Genomic DNA, 16,960 nt, shown 5'->3' with positions numbered 1-16,960 from the left:
TCTGAGTTCAGCTTCAGACGGCTGAGCTTCATCCATTCTGCGACGTCTTTCATTCCTTCCTGGAAGCTGGCTCTGGCGGTGGCGGGGTCGTTGGTGAGGGAGAGGATCAGTTGGGTGTCGTCGGCGTAGGAGATGATGTTGAAGTTGTGTTTGCGTGTGATGGCTGCGAGGGGGCTCATGTAGACATTGAAGAGGGTAGGGCTGAGCGAGGATCCTTGGGGTACGCCGCAGATGACCTTGGTGGGCGCTGCGCGGAAGGGCGGGAGACGGACTCTCTGAGTTCTGTCGGAGAGGAAGGAGGTGAGCCATTCCAGGGCCTTTCCTTGGATCCCAGCGTGGTGGAGTCGGGTTGTCAGGGTGCGGTGGCAGACGGTGTCGAATGCGGCCGACAGGTCGAGGAGGATGAGGGCGGCCGTTTCACCGTTGTCCAGCAGGGTCCTGATGTCCTTGGTGGCTGCGATGAGGGCGGTCTCAGTGCTGTGGTTCGCTCGAAATCCGGACTGCGATGGGTCGAGGGAGATGTTCGTCTCGAGGAAGGTGGTCAGCTGTTTGTTTACGGTTTTCTCGATGACTTTTGCTGGGAAGGGGAGGAGCGAGATGGGGCGGAAGTTCTTGAGGTCTGTGGGGTCCGCGGTGGGTTTCTTCAGGAGGGCACTGATCTCCGCATGCTTCCAGCTCTCTGGGAAGGTGGCGGATGCGAAGGAGTTGTTAATGATGTCCCGGAGTTGGGGTGCGATGATGGAGTCGGCTTTGTTGAAGACGTGGTGTGGGCAGGGGTCGGCTGGGGAGCCGGAGTGGATGGTGTTCATCATGTGGGTGGTGTCTTCCGTGCTGACGGGGTTCCAGGTGCAAAGGGTGGTGGTGGGGGGCGTTGCCTCGGCGGATGGGTACGTGGTCTGAGCGCTGAAGCTGTCGTGTATATCGGTGATCTTGCGGTGGAAGAACGTGGCGAGTGAGTCGCAGACGTTGTTGCTGGCGCTGGGGTTGGAGAGCTATTTGACGATGCTGAAGAGTTCCTTGCTGTTGTGAGTGTTGTTGTACAGTCGGTCTCTGAATGCTATTCTTTTGATGGTGCGAATCAGCTGGTGGTGTTTTCGAATGGCGGCAGTTGGTGATCCACTGTGTGAGGTTGAGGGCTGCTTCGTTGGGGTCCGTAGTGTTGGAGGGTTGGTTTTGGCTCAGGGAGGTGGTGAGCTGGTCGGTGGTGATCTTGCTCCTGCATCTACGGGGAGCTTGTTGCGGGCAGTGGTGAATCATGGCTTTCCTGAAGTTGAAATGGACGCAGCTGTGATCGGTCCAGTGAAGTCCGGTGTAGTGGCTGAAGGAGATGTGGTTGCTGGAGGAGAAGATGGGGTCAAGCGTGTGGCCGGCGTAGTGGGTGGGGGTGTTGACCAGTTGCTTGAGTCCGAGGTTGGCAAGGTTGTCTAGCAGGGTGGTGGTGTTGTTGTCCTTGTTGTTCTCCAGGTGGAAGTTGAGGTCCCCTAGGAGGATGTAGTCGGAGGAGGCGAGGGCGAGCGGGCTGATGAAGTCTGCGATGGCTTCGCTGAATTGTGTGCGTGGTCCCGGGGGTCTGTAGATGAGGGTACCTCTGAGGGTGGTCTTGGGGTCGGTGTGTATCTGGAAGTGGAGGAGTTCGGCGGCGGTGAGGGTGTCGTCGGTGTTGGTCGTGATGCGGATGGTGTTTCTGTAGACAATGGCGATGCCGCCTCCGGCTTGGTTGATGCGGTCCCTCCGGGTGATCTTATAGCCGTCCGGGATGGCTATGGCGATGTCAGGGGATGAGGAGGCGTTCATCCAGGTTTCCGTGAGGAAAGCGACGTCCGGCGCTATTGTCTCGAGGAGGTCCCAGAGTTCGACGGCGTGCTTGTGGACGGAGCGGGTGTTGAGCAGGATGCACTTGAGGTGGTTGTTGTTGGCGCCTGTTCTAGCGGGCGCGGTGCAGGTCCGGAGGCAGGTGAACTTGCAGGCGTGGCAGGTGAAGGCTCCATGGGTGCGTTTCGGGGTGGCTCTGTAGCAGGCTGGCTGTCGGCCAGTGTTGAGTGCGTGGAGGGCGGCGTCGTCGTATCTTCGTCGGGTGGGTTGGCTCCGGCGGGGGCCAAGGGTCCTGGCACTGGGCGCGGTCCAGGCGCGGATGGGCGCTGACGGGTTTGCCTTAGGCGCGCCTCAGGCGTGCCCGCTGCGCACGCCCGCTGCGCGCGGCCTCCATATAAGTGATAGTGGGAGGGAGGAGCAGCTGGGAGGCGGGAGCGGGGTGGCGAATGGGACAGCGGGGGGCGTGGCCGCAGGGTGCAGCGGCGGGAAGGTGGACCGGGGGAAACGGGGGATGGGGGCACGGGCAGAAGCGTCGGACCTGGGAGCGGGGTAACAGAAGAAAACGGGTCACAGGGGCACAAACAAAGAAGAAATAACGTGGGTCACCAGGGCAGAGACAAGGCGAGGGGACCAGGAGCGGGGTAACAGAAGAAAACGGGTCACAGGGGCACAAACAATAGCGAGAGGACAACAGGTGCAGGGGGCTTACTTGGCAGCGGCGGGTACTGGCAGGCAGCAGCAGAGCACAGGAGAACCGTGTGGCGGCTGGGGGGGCGACCTACCTGCTGGCAGGGTCAAAGATCGCTCCCTTTAGCGCTGCACGGCCTCCATATAAGTGGTAGTGGGAGGGAGGAGCAGCTGGGAGGCGGGAGCGGGGTGGCGAATGGGACAGCGGGGGACGTGGCCGCAGGGTGCAGCGGCAGGAAGGTGGACCGGGGGAAACGGGGGAGGGGGCACGGGCAGGAGCGGGGGACCTGGGAGCGGGGTAACAGAAGAAAACGGGTCACAGGGGCACAAACAAAGAAGAAATAACATGGGTCACCGGGGCAGAGACAAGGCGAGGGGACCAAGAGCGGGGTAACAGAAGAAAACGGGTCACAAACAATAGCGAGAGGACAACAGGCACAGGGGGCTTACTTGGCAGTGGCGGGTACTGGCAGGCAGCAGCAGAGCACAGGAGGACCGTGTGGCGGCTGGGGGGGGACCTACCTGCTGGATAGATCCCACCTAGTGTGCCAGACCCTTTAAGCAGCATCTCAACCAGCGTCACCTGAGCGAAACCACTGCTGCCTCCAGATTTTCTCCCTAGGAAATCTCTTATCTGGAGATATTTAAAGAATTGCCTATTATCGACCCCGAAAGTTTCCTTAATCATGTCAAAGGTAATGACCCCTGTTTCATCCATGATGTCCCCAACCATCCTAACACCTTTGTCATGCCATATTTTCATAAAGCCATCATTAACAATACTGGGGAACGATTTATTGCCATACAGTAGGGTATAAGCATGGATGAGGCCTATCCCAAGCCTTTTTCGAACTGAAACCCAAGTTTTAAAAGCACACATCAGCGTCTTGAACTTCACTCTTTGGTAGCACTTATAATCAGTATAAAGTAAGAGACACCCCCTAGCCCCTGACAACAACAATAAACCATAAATTGATGCGGTACCCGCCTCCTGCACTTGATCAAGTTCCATCCCAATTAAGCTTCCTATTTTAAATAATATGGCCGCCCAGTGGTATAGCTGAAGGCTAGGGACCACCCATCCTCCTCTATCCTAGGTAGCGTCAAAAATGTTAACGCTCTCCCGGGACGGCAATTGGCCCAGAGAAATTTAGTAAATAGTTGGTTCATGGTTTTAAACCAAGTATTGTTAATAGCCAGCGGAATTGCCCTAAAAAAATAGACGATTTTTGGGAAAAACATCATTCTGGTAACATTGCACTGTCCCACAAGACTTAACTTAAGATTGTCTATGCGATTTAGATCTGCTTTGAATTTTGGAAGCAATGGATCCAGATTAGTTTCCACAATCTTCGACACATCTGCCATTATCTCGACCCCAAGCTATGTTGCCTTTCGTACGACGCGAGGTTCATTAAACTGGAGTCACTTGCCGACTACAACAAGAGTTTTATTGAGTTGAGTCAATATCCCGAGATAAGCCCAAAACTCTCTGCCTCCTTTTCGATTTCAGCTAGTGCACCAAGTGGGTTAGGGGTCATGATGGCTAAGTCGTCGGCATATGCCAAGATCTTGGTGCTCCACCCATTGAAATGTATAGCTAAAATCTGGTTATTATCCATAATTTTCCTGACCAAAGGGTCAATGTACAAAGCGAATAAAAGTGGGGAGCAAGGGCACCCCTGACGCGTCCCCCTGCTAACCGACACAGGACCTGACAGTTCCCCCATAATAGCGATTCTGGCCACCGGATTGTTATACATTATTGAGATAGCCTTAATGAAGCCAGGACTGAGCCCTCTACTCTTGAGAGTTGCTCATAAAAACGGCCAGGAGACCCTATCAAAGGCTTTCTCCGCGTCTAGCAGGATTAGCCCGATAGGGTCTCCCGTAATCTCTGCCGCATCAAAGAGAGCGATCACCCTCTGGATATGATCAATTGTGCTCCTACCTGGAACAAACCCATGTTGGACGGGTGAGACCAATTTTTTAATCACTACGGCTAGCCGATTTGCAAGAATTTTGGCATAGATCTTTACATCGCTGTTTATTAGCATTATAGGCCTATAAGACCCCAGCTCCTTAACCGATTTCCCTTTTTTGGGAAAGACCACCATGTTGGCCGATCCCCATGGGGCTAGTAATAATACAAGGTTGAGGTATAATTGGTGCTCTTTGGGGCTAGTATTAAAACATGGTTGAGGTAAGATTTTGGCCTCTAGTCTAGGCTGCGCTGTTGAATATGCCAATACCTCAGCTGGCTTCCAAGCTATACTTCTTTTGAAGCTTCCTTTTAGTAAGTAGTCTTGAGGAGGGTGACCCTCTTCTCTATCATTATGGAATCTTAAATCAATCACTCACCCATCAAACACTGGCCTTCGAGCTCAGGCAGACCACCTTGCAGGAATTCAATGAATCAAGTTACATAGTGTCGACCCTCCCCTGCAAATGAACCCACATTTGATGCTTGTCATGCCAATCAGATGCCTCCAACCCCCCTGGTGGAACTCAGGGTGACTACTGCCCGGGCTCCTGCGTCCTCATACCAATCATTAAGCAATCATGCTACTAGGAAGCGAAGATGGGGACTAGGAAGCGAAGATGGGGAGTAACGGATATCACCACAAGTAATCTAAAAAAAAACCTGCCCTGCTCCAGAACTGGCCCTAAAGAGAGTGAGCCTCGCAGCTGTGTGCCGAAGCTTTCTAGTCACGGCTTCATGATGATTTAGTAGGATGGAAAGTAGATAGAAATACATGAATATATGTGACACTTTCCTCTCGTGAAATATTTATGAAGCAGTTAAAATGAAGGGATAAAAACCTGCATGACAGTGACGCGAGGCTGAGACGGTCTCAGCAGTCCTCGGGGTGAAAGCCAAAATGGCGTCACCTCCTTTTATTTAGCGGTTCCAGGTCCATTTTGTAACCGCATTAGTGCTCACAGGCGCAGGCGCTCCACTTTAAAATGTTTAGGGTTTGTTGAATCACTCAACATGTCTCTTCCTGCGGGACATAATGCCTTGGTATCCTACTTATCCTTCTACAGACTCCGGAGGTCGGCTTGCTAGACACAGACCCCGATTCATGAAGAGATGCGTACATAAACACCCCGCAGGCTTATCCCCTAGCACGTGTGCAGACTTACGAATGACATGAAATCATGAACTGTCCAGGAGGAACTCCTGGAAGGGTTCCAGGAGGACTACTGGAAAGGTATTGTGGACTTCTAACTGTCTGCGCAGAGGGACTTCCAAATGCACATTGTATGCACCTGCAACGGATCATGTGTTTGCATCTGTCCATGTGTAGCACATGAAGGACACAGTAGTTAGGTGATAATCAGCAGAAAGCAGGGCTCGAGTCGGGGTACCACGCGGGTGGACGGCGTCCCCCCACTTATTTTACCAGGTTTTTCCGGGTGGACGCCGTCCCCCCTGCCCAAAAGCTGGACAGCATTGTGTGAGCAGAGAGCCCGGGTGGGAGGGAAGTTTCCCGTAAATTGCCAAAGATATGCTAATATTTGTAATTGGAGACTTTAAGAGGCACCGGTGGTGTGTGCAGGCTGGAGTGATTGGGAGGCGGAGCGAGCAGGCGTTGGCGGTTAACGCTTGGAATGTGTGTCCTTCTGTATCTTGTGCACTTTTGAGCACTTCGTTGTGCAACTGGGGCACCCCCTCGGGGGAGTGGGGGGGGAGGGGGGGTTGCAAAGGACATCGAGGAACAGACCAGGGGTAGCAGTGCTGTGAAATGCCCCGTCATCTAAAGGCATATGAATACTCATGAGATTCCTGTTGTGACGTCACTTCCGGTGACAGCGTCCCCCCACTTCTTTTCATGAGATTCCTGTTGTGACGTCACTTCCGGTGACAGCGTCCCCCCACTTCTTTTTTTAGGACTTGTGCCCTGGCAGAAAGTACAGTAGGCAAGATTAGCCTCGGACTCTTTAGCATTTAAGAGACACCTGCATTAGTGTGCCTTGGTGGTGTATACTTTACCTTTGGGCTGCTGTCTTTTAGACTGCTGCTTCTCCATGCTCAGAAACAGAATGTTCCAGAAACAGTCTTTGAGCTGTGACGCAGCGCCACTTGGGACATGTGAAGTTGGAGACTAGAGGGAGCTCTAAATGCGTTTCTCCTGCAGAAGACTTCACAAATGTCGCCCAGGCTAGAGTTTCTTTTAAGACACACCTACACGGAACCGTAACCATATTAGATCATGGGAAACATGGATGTTATTTAGGGCTCGCTGCAGCGACCCCTGGCATGCCCCTTGTGACCCCTTGCACTTCCAGTGCGACCCCTAACGTCAACAGTAAATGTAAATGTAAATGTCCAGTATTTGTAAAGCGCAAACAATTACCCGAGGGTGTCAAGGTGTTGGGGGCCGTTGGGAAGATTAAGGAGCTACTGGCCAGAGTCACATGGTGCTGGGCTGATCTGCCACCGGCGCAGGGGATCGAACCATGAGCCCCGGGGTTCCGGAGTCAGCCACCCAGGCCGCTGCCCCTCTTCCCCAGTGGTTAAATCCATGGCAGGAACAGAAGTAGCGTCCTCATGGACGTCGGTGAGGGCTTCACTCACCTCGTTTTCTGGCAGTTTTTATTATACTAATAGTGAATAATATTACATTATTCGCTATTAGTATCATACAAAACTGAGAAAAAATAGCTGGGATCTGACTTTCCCTGGCAGCTGAGGTAAGTAAAAGAAAATGGTTTGAATATATGTATGTTGTGTGCGTGCTTGCAGTTTTGAATGTGTTTATGTAAGAGAGAGTGTGAATGCGAGTGGGAATGTATAAGCATAAGTATGTGTGAGTGAAAGTGAAGGTCAAAGGGCATGTGAAGTCACTTCCTACCCCTGGCATTATGGTGGAATGACGTCCATGATGGGAAATATCCCAGGAGTCTAGAATCCGGATCTAGATTCAGTTTACTGCCCAGTAGCGTGAGACCCACTTTCTTTATTTAAGTATTTATTGTGTCAGCTAAAAGCCATACAATAGTTTAAAATGTAATAAAAATATATAAGTACAAAAAATACGAATACGGTTAGTTAATCAAGGACAATTACCAGGTGTGATGTTAAAAAGAACTGCTGTTAGCCATGTCTTGTGAGCCACCAGGGTAATGTAAGAGACGGGAAAAATATTGCCTAAGTCAGACTGACGGCATATGGTCATTTCCGCATTACAACAGCTTATGCTAATTCACTGTGACATTGAGAGGTGAGAGGGTTTTTTTTTTATCACAGGATAAACAATAAACCAGCAAGGTTCCTCACATTAGGTGACACAGAGGGAAGGTTTAAGGATTCCCTTAAAAAGCTGACTGAGAAGCCAGGAGGTGGGGTAATGAGATTGATACGAGTGACTGCTGTATGAAGATAACACTTTGTTAGATACCCAATCATTCATATGCATCTTAGTACTGGTGTATATGAGGAAAATGTCAGATTTCACAAACACGTAACTAATATTCCGGGTGGGTTCCTCTAGGTGACAGTTAAACCGGATCACAGAGCACGCAGTGGTTACTGAATAAAGCTAAGACGCAGTTTTGAATGTACTGTGCATTCAGTGAATGATGTCATGTAATGTCGAAACTTGAGCAAGGAGTTACCTGGACTGAGGTCAAACAACTGTTTGTTTACGGACAAGCCTCGACGGTCTGAACAAGATTAGCTTAGAACTCTTCCTTAAAAAAAAGCATTTTTTCTGCTTGTATAAAATATCAGTGAATGGTCATTATGAAACTGATGAGTTTTAAATGAGGTTTCTTATGCTCTTTTCGGTAAGTCAGCAGGAATGAAAGAAAAGATCTGTTTACTTACAGATAACTAGCACAGGACACTTGGGGCCTCATGTAGGTAAATAAATTTTACCGGTTCATAAATACCGAGCCGTACCGAATCGGTAAATTAGAACCGGTAAGTTATATGTAGGTAAAAATTCGGTAACAGTTACCGATTCGGTAACATTCGGTAAATACGAATCGGAATTCACCGAATCGGTAAATACCGAGGTGGTATCCACCGAATCGGTAAATACCGAGGTGGTATTTAGCGAATCGGAAAATACCGAGGACACTACCACCTTCCCTTAACTAAGTAGCCAACATCATAATCATGTCAGTATAGAAGGTCTCTCAGGCTTGAATAGGGGACCCCATACCTCAAAGATCAGCTTAGTGAAATCACATCACAGGAGCATCAGGAGTCTCCTCGCAGGAAGGCTCGTCTTCGGTCTGAATAACAAACATGACGTCTGAGATATGAAAAGCACCAACTGTCAGGTATGTGCAGCTGCGCGTGTGCCATGGCTAAATCGTGGGTCGAACAACCTAGAGTGGAAAACATGCATTGTGTAAAATTCCAGACTGTGTGTCACAGCATGTACAGACCAAGGTCGCTGCGCAGAGCTTGGGATGGGAACAACAGAATGCACTCGTCTGAAGGAAGTCTCGAGTCAGCAGTTTATTCAAGAAAGAACATGGAAACGCAGTGTCGTGTGCAAAGACACGAATATGGCTACATAACATTCAACGTGGTAATGCCAACTGAACAATGCATGTACGTATTCAGGGAGAACTCACTACACGCCCCCTTGAGCGAAGCAATATGTAATAGGCAAGAAAAGAGAGAACGCAGAGTTCAGTTTCGTCAGAGCAGAACAGGGCGTAACCAATGCAGCGCCAAAGTCCTACAGTCCAATTAATTGCAGCATACCATTCCAAAAAACACAATGCAAGTATAGTAAAAAACTCAAGCAGACCATCAGGAAGAGAAAAACGAGAATTAAAAGAAATAAATGTTGCGCCAGGGTGCTGTCCAGTAGCACAGGCGCAATGGACGACAATCCAGTTAATCCATGAATGTATAGGCAGCATATGTGGCCACGGCTTCCAACAAGCAATCGTTTTCAGGGCCACTAAAAGTCTCAGCCATCCAATTGAGTAAAGAAAAGGAACATACGTGTTCTCCAACCAACGGAGCCTCTAGCACAATCAGAGGGCACCCGGAATGTTCCTCCAAATAGCTCATGGACAAGAAGTCGTAGGCTGCCGCTGAGATGTCCCAATTACCCAGGATACCATGCGCCGCTCCACACGCCATGATCCGGACACCAGAACAGGACAACTCGTGAGACACTAAGGGCCGCATCAGTCGATCGAAATCCGGCACCGGAGACACCATGTTGGTCAAGCACAAATCCAGAGGCCATTCAAAGGGACAATCCAGGCAGTGTAATACAGGTTGTACGCAGGTGAAGTAGGAATACCTGAAGGATAATCCATAAGCCAGGCTCAAAGTCGCCAATGGCAAAGTACCATAGAAGTCAAGCATCCTATCACGAAGAAGATGCAGACGGGACAGGTGCTCGTGTGGCACAGAAGGAGCAGCCATTCCGTAGTATGAAAAGTAAAAGCAGCACACCTGCCACCAGCGCCAGAAGCAGCGGAACACCTCCAAAGATGCTCGAGAACAGTGAATGAACAAATGCCGGAATTACACCAAAAATTGTTTGGAAAGAGGTCACGAGACCCGAGCCCCACATGTTAGAAAAAATTGAGCCAGGCCGGTCGTGGACGAGGCATTGATAATACTTTGGATCAAAGAGCCGAAATGCAGGGGGAGGTCAGTATTCAGAGGCGCCTGTTCCTCAGTGCGCGTAGTAGCAACGTGAAGGACAAATATTTCACGAGAGGAAGTCAAAGGCACCTCTTTGTGGGACAATGGCGCTCTATTCTGCTCAACTTGTTGGACTCTGCTTTCAAGGTTGGAATCGAAGGCCAGATGGAAACATCCCGCCGCCCATGCGGGGGTGGAAAAAGAACAGTATTGCAGCAGACAACTTCATGCGAGACAGTTATGTACGGGATTACCACTCACATCCCGCAGCAAACTTCATTTATCATTATTAAATGAATACCGTTTGCAAGCACAGTGAAAGAAGGTGTAATCACAGGCACTGGGATACCTCGTAGGACGCACGCCAAAATCGGGGCTTGTACATTGCATGCGCCGTGTACTTGCATGTGCCTATTGTCTCATGTATGAATCCTAGAAGTGAGAGTGCTAGAGCTAATATCTATAACGGCTTAGGCCTTCTCCATGTTTGCTTGGTCAATAGCTCTCAGTCTGGAAGCCGCCTCACTGTGCGACAACTTGCAGACCTCGTTGTAAATAGCATACGCGCACCTTTTGGTTCTGCCACCCACGGGACCATTCACAATATCATTCCATTCGGTATGCACATTGATGGAGTGGGTGGACTTCCTGATCCTGTAGATGTGCTCTGTGTCAGCTGGTGGACAGAGTGGGATGTGTGTCCCATCAATGCAGCCAATATAATGGGGGAAGAAATTCCTGAAGGAACGGGACAGGCAACTCTGGGATACACTACCCACCGCAGCTGTCACCACCTGAGAAATGCCGTATGCCAGCAGATGTGGGCTGCAGAGCACCTGCACATGTGGGGGTATGGCGTGCGCCCTTCTTATTGGCTGGTCCAGGAGTGGGTGCGGGTCCCTGATTGAGTCCATGATGGTTTCGGGGTGTAGCCTGTACCTCTCATGTATCTCTGCATCAGTCAGCTGGAATAGTGTGATGCGCTGTCTGTGGATGCGTTCCTTCCGTCGCCAAACCCTCAGTCCTGCTGCCTGTAGACGTAGGCGCATTGCAATGACGTACATAGCTGCCAGGGTGTCCACGCTGTTGCATTTTGGGATTGCTTAGCTGCACTGTTGTTGGTTACCACCTGCTTTCAATCCGTGTTAATTACCGACTCTTATTTACCGATTTTCTTGGATTTCTTAATTACCGAGTGCTCCTACATGTCATTTTAAATTTTTACCACTTCATATTTACCACTTCATATTTACCGATTCGTTAATTATGTATTCGGTAAATATGAATCGGTATTTTAGAATTCGGTAACTATGAATCGGTATTTACCGCCTCATATTTACCGAAAAGTGGTTTTTGGACTCCTACATCTCACTTGTCTGGATACCGGTCGGTAACGGCATATTTACCGAAAATCGGCCGTTACCGACCGGTATTTCGCTACCTACATGAGGCCCTTGATCTTTAAAGAACTAACTAAATGATCTTTTCTGAGGTCAGAAGAGCTTTGAATGGAAAGATAGCCGTCTGATATGTTGACGCGGTCCGGCTATAGAACACTTGTATTAAAACAAGGGTCTTGAGGCAGGGGGGTTGTACTTTCGAGATAACGTAAAGAATGCTTTACTCTCAAATCTCAGAGTGACTATGAATTAATTAGGAATCTGTGGTCTCACCTTGAGGCAGTAGCGGCTGGCCTCGTGGCGGGAGGGGTGAGGGTTACAGAGGGGGGGGGTGGGCACAACGGATGACAAAATAAACAAAACAAAATAAAAAAAACAACTTACCTGCTCCTCGTCGATTGCCGCTCTGCCGCTCTTCTCCTTCTTGCTGTGTACGTGCTGAGGCTCCTAGACTCCCCAGGGCCAATCCCAGCGCTTCTCTCATGCTGGCCAGCATGAGAGAAGCGCTGGATTTGGCCAGAGCAGGCGTGTTTTCTGCTCCAAAGGGGACTGGGAGCCTACGCCTGCTGTTCCCTCCGCTCGGCAATTCAGCTCTGTTTGGGGAGAAGTCAATGCGCATGACGGTTTGGCCATTCTAAGATGACCGGCCAAACTGTCTTGATCACTGACAGCAGTGCTGCCCACCACTCCCCTTCCTTGCCTGTCATGGCATGGTCCCGCCCCCAAAGACTTGGCTCCATCCAGAGGAACAATGAAATAATAATAATACTGTTTTATCATTTTATTTGTCCTTTTCCTCAGCTGGCCAGCAGGGGGGTGACGCTCCTCCGCCACAGCGGAGGAGCCCCGCTGCATTAAGAATCATGAAAATGAAAAAAGGGGAGGGGCAGATGAATTTACACAAAAATCTGAAGGACTAGAAGTGTTCAATAAGATGACCTAGTGAGTGGTCAGACATGAATCAAGATATTTCTGGTTAGATAAGGGCTCCGGGCGATATAGCCTCAGACTAGCTGAGGGCAAGAGACCCCTATCAACTGAGCGTCTCTGTACAGGCTGCAATGTTGCAATAATAAGAAAAGGGAAAAAAACCCTTAAACCCTAACAAAGTGGCGCAGACTGCTACACAAATGCATTTTTTATTCCTTTTTCTTTCCTCAGTGAGAAAACATTTTTTTTCTATTTGAAGGACCGCCCCCCCCCCATCACTACCAGTTTTGAAAATGTTCCTAATCTTTTCCCACCAATGAAATAGATTTGATCCTGCCCCTTTACCGGAGTAAATCTCAAGCCCTCCGCCCCTATCAGAAGAAATATGTGCAGTAAAACTCACTAGTCTGTAGATGTTCACAAATGTTGCAGCCCATTCCCCTCTCTAGAACACCCACCTTCCACCCCTAGAATAGGATTTACCCACATCTAATTGTAATCATTATGAGGTAGGAATACACATGGATAAATAGATTTAGGAGTGCAAGCTCGCCTTTTGTGAACTCAAAAATCAAGCCACCTGAGCAAGCAAGTATAACTTGCACACAAATGGCTTTGTGTGTGGAGTGGGGCCTCCAGGATTACAGTAGTAATAAGCTAAGTTCTGTTTCATCAATACAGTTCCTAGACATAAATAAAAGGTTACCCTCTACAGACATTTAGTGATGGATTATTTCACAATTCACAAAAGTTTTCAAACACTTACCCTGTCTGAGTGACCAGTTGCTGTCGCCAGTACTTTTCCTTTCTTCCAGTCCCATATGCAGACAGTATTTTTGGCATCCAGTCCAACCGAGGCCAGTCGCTAGAGACAAAAAAGGACTTGATTAGCTCTTATGAGGTGAGTTTATCTGAGTACTTTAAGGTTGGCATGGATATGTGTAAAGAAAGGGCAAATATGGCCATCAGCTGTATCCTGTGTTATTTGTAATGAGCAGCTTTGGGGCATATTCGCTAAACATTTCCAGAGGAACTGAGCATGCATTTGTACAAACTGGGATCATTTTAGTAAAGGCAATCTGAAGGAGTGCCTACACATCCCCAGGGGGCGTGTTAGAATTTGGCAACATCCAGTGACCTTAAAGATCATCCTCTTTATTTATTTGGCTGTGGTGTTCCTCAAATTTGCATTCATAAAGGAAAGGCATAAACATGACATGTAGGAGGCAACCCATGTACCGCGTTCAGCAGTTGTTTAATTAAACTGAAGTCCAATCACACTGGATTCTTAGTCACACTCTGAGGTTGTAAGCAGGTCGAAATGTGTTGTGTTGCAAGAGAAATATAACACGCTCAAGACCGATTGCATTTGACCTCTTTCTGTGGTGACACCCCCTTAAAAGTAGACATTGGGGACTAGGTGACCGGATGCTCCAAGGACGCACCAGAAATTTTGCCCACTTGTTGTGTCCCAGAACACTGCGGGATAAGAGCAGAAGCCCTTTGTGTAATACCCATTGCACAAACACACATTTTGCACCACAGAATGTGAGGTGGGCATTGCTTCATGTTCTAGGAGGGAGGAGCCCTCCTCCCCACCGCCCGCCCCCAACCCTCACAAAAAAATGTAGGAACGTCTTTGCCGATGGCATACTACTGATGGGGACCGCAGGGACTGAGCAATTCTCTCTCTCTCTCTCTCTCTCTCTCTCTCTCTCTCTCTCTCTCTCTCTCTCTCGCTCTCTCTCACACACACACTTTATTTCAAAATACAGAGAATGCTGGAGTCAAGTTGTAAATGTTAATAAGACCATGTCAAGGGCTGCACAGTGTCTTGTTAATCAGGGAAAACTTTCAGGGTCCTAGGTTAGGGTGACCAGACGTCACAGATTTCCCCTGACAGTCCCGGTTTTTAAAGGACCGTCCCAGTGTCCCAACGCTTTCCTTCATTTTAAACAAATGTACCAGTTTTTGGACCATAGGTCAATTCATATTGAAAGGAGAATTGAAAGGTATGCTCTCTCTAAGTAAATTGTTTCTGTCTTCCAGGCAGTGCAGGAGGCGTTCGGCTGCATGCATGGTGCAGCAGATAGGGGGACAGAGTGGGGATGGAGAGCAGGGGAGCTCAGGGTAGACAGAGGTCGTGCCATAGCTAATGTTATTTATATGTAGCTTACAAATGTGTGCCATATATATATAGGTGCACTGAATAGGCATAGGTATGTGAAACAGAATAATGATGGAACAAAAGTAACCTTGATAACATTGAGTTTCCAACATGAAATTTAATGGTCAACTCTGTGTTTTAAAAGTACATATGTGAATCTTAATCCTGCACTTGCAGTTTCTGTAATTGAATTTACTTTACAAATAATGTTAAAATGGCCGATGAATTAATCCATGTCTGCTCGAGAGGATCAGCAGTCTAGTTGTTTAAAAATAGTAAACTAACAAGGAGTTAAGCACTGAGCACTTGAGAAATACAGTCTAGACACGAAGGACTCTATGGTCCAGTAGAAGGCTATTGGAAGCCGAAACGCGTAGACAGTCCTATTTTGTTCGTTTTACACTATGGTGTGGTAATAAATCATCTTTAAAATAATTCTATGTCAGGACAGGAGGCTCCGATTATGCTTTCTCATTTCTTTATTAGAAATGCCCAGCAGCCAATCAGAACCGTTTATGAAACGAAAAAACTACAGTACCCATGAGTACCGGGTACCACGTGACAACCATAGAGTCTCTCCTATAAAAGGTACAACAATAGATAGTACGTCCTCTTTCTTTGCTGCTCCGCAGCCAGTTAAGTGCCTTTTTCATTTTACTACTGTTACATTGTTGCATTATTGTCTGTGCACTACTGTTGGGACGCGCTCGCTTCCAAATTGTATTTAGCTATTGCTACATTGTTGCGCGCTGTCCCGGTTTATTTATTTCGTTTGCTCCGCTTCGCGCGGCGCGCATGCAGGGAGCGTGGTCTCACCTCCCTTGGGGCGTGACGCTCGCTCGAGCGTCGGTGTCCGAATTCGGTGGAGTGGGAGAATAGGGGCTGAGAAGCTCGCGCTAACGCGCGTGCTTCTCTATTTACATACGAACTGAGGCGGCCGTTCCGCGCATGCGCGGCGGCCATTTTCATTGTTTACAAACCGTGTTTTCACACGGAGATCAGGAATCGGTTGTTCTCCACACCGCTGCCCACTGCCTCAGCTTCTCTTCAGCCCCATCGACGCCCTTTGCTGGTTAAAGGCCTGGGGCTGTATAATTACGCATAGGCTCTGCCTAGAGTGACTCAGCAAGCCCTCCCTCCACAATTAATTTAATTATTTATTTTTGGTCAGCCTTTTTTCTGTCCATTAACTGGCTTGCTGTGGGGTTTTTTCACTCCCCCTGAATTGTGCCTTTGGCATTGTAATATTAATTGACATTAAATTGTCATTTGGTGGGCATTACTTTCACTTTTCCAGTGAAACTAAGAATAATGGAGGAGTATTTTGATGAAGATGATTACTCGTACGAAGAGGAGAGCTCAGGTTTCCTTGAGCAAGATTTAGTCGAAGCATTGGACCAAGGAGTTCAGCACTCCGTTACCAAAGCCCTGGTCCACGCTATTAACCCATTGAAGCGTCATTTGACGCAATATGCAAAGCAGCAAGGTTGGTTGCCTTCTTCTCGCTCTTCCAAATCCCCCATAAATCCACACAGGGCGGATTTCAAACGTTTGGCAAAAACTCTAGCCTCAGAAAAGGCTTCCTCCAGTCCTTTGGTAGGCGCTTCTACCTCGGCAGCCTGTCACACTGACTCTGACGGTCCTCCTTCTTCCTCATCTGACCAGGATGTTCCTCCACCACGCAAGAAGGCTCGCAAGGAGCATTACGTGGACGCTCCTACTCATCCGCAAGTCCTAACCTTTGAGCCTTCAGAGATATATCACCCCCATTCATCTTCATGGCTTCCTTCTCCTGCAGTAGCTGAGTATGTCCAGGCGCACATCCGTCAGCCTTTTGAAAAAGAGGTTAGAGCTCGCCTCCGCTCCGAGTGCCCTCGCCCGGATCTTGCAGATCACCTGGCAGACACTCCTGAAATTGACCCCACAATGCTTTCCTATCTGAAGAAATTTGCTAAGGACCCTAAAAAGGGTCTGGACAGATCTTGGCGGTCCTGCCAAGATAAAATGTTGGATTTAATGGGACCCCTCACCAAGATCCTTGATCTCGGATTTCAGGCCAAGGAAGCAGAATCTCTTGTGGATCCAGATGAACTCATAGAATGGGCTCAGAGGGCTATTTGCCAGTTGGGCAACGCAAATTGTGCCATTTCTAGTGAGCGTCGCCGCTCTATTCTTCTAAAGATTGACCCGAAATTGGCGGAACTCTCCACTTCCGAGTCTGGTCCGGTGGCACAGGGTCTTTTATTTGGCCAACCGTTCCTTAAGGAACTTACTAAATTTGTAGCAACCTTCAGTGGTTTGGATAAGGCGCAAGCTTCTATCAAGCGTGCACTT

The 16,960-nt window shown here is 48.8% G+C and overlaps 1 protein-coding gene across 1 annotated transcript in view; it reads right to left on the bottom strand.

The window, feature by feature from the left end:
- Nucleotides 1-16,960, bottom strand: part of EML6 (EMAP like 6) — an 884,002-nt gene that overhangs the window by 635,959 nt on the left and 231,083 nt on the right. The window contains exon 3 of the mRNA XM_085612599.1: nucleotides 13,226-13,324. Within this exon, the coding sequence (XP_085468725.1) occupies nucleotides 13,226-13,324 (99 nt within the window). The remainder of the gene's footprint in view (nucleotides 1-13,225; nucleotides 13,325-16,960) is intronic.

This window comes from Triturus cristatus, chromosome 6 (assembly GCF_964204655.1).
Source record: "Triturus cristatus chromosome 6, aTriCri1.1, whole genome shotgun sequence".
Taxonomy (NCBI): domain Eukaryota; kingdom Metazoa; phylum Chordata; class Amphibia; order Caudata; family Salamandridae; genus Triturus; species Triturus cristatus.
This window is presented reverse-complemented; position numbering and strand designations above follow the sequence as displayed.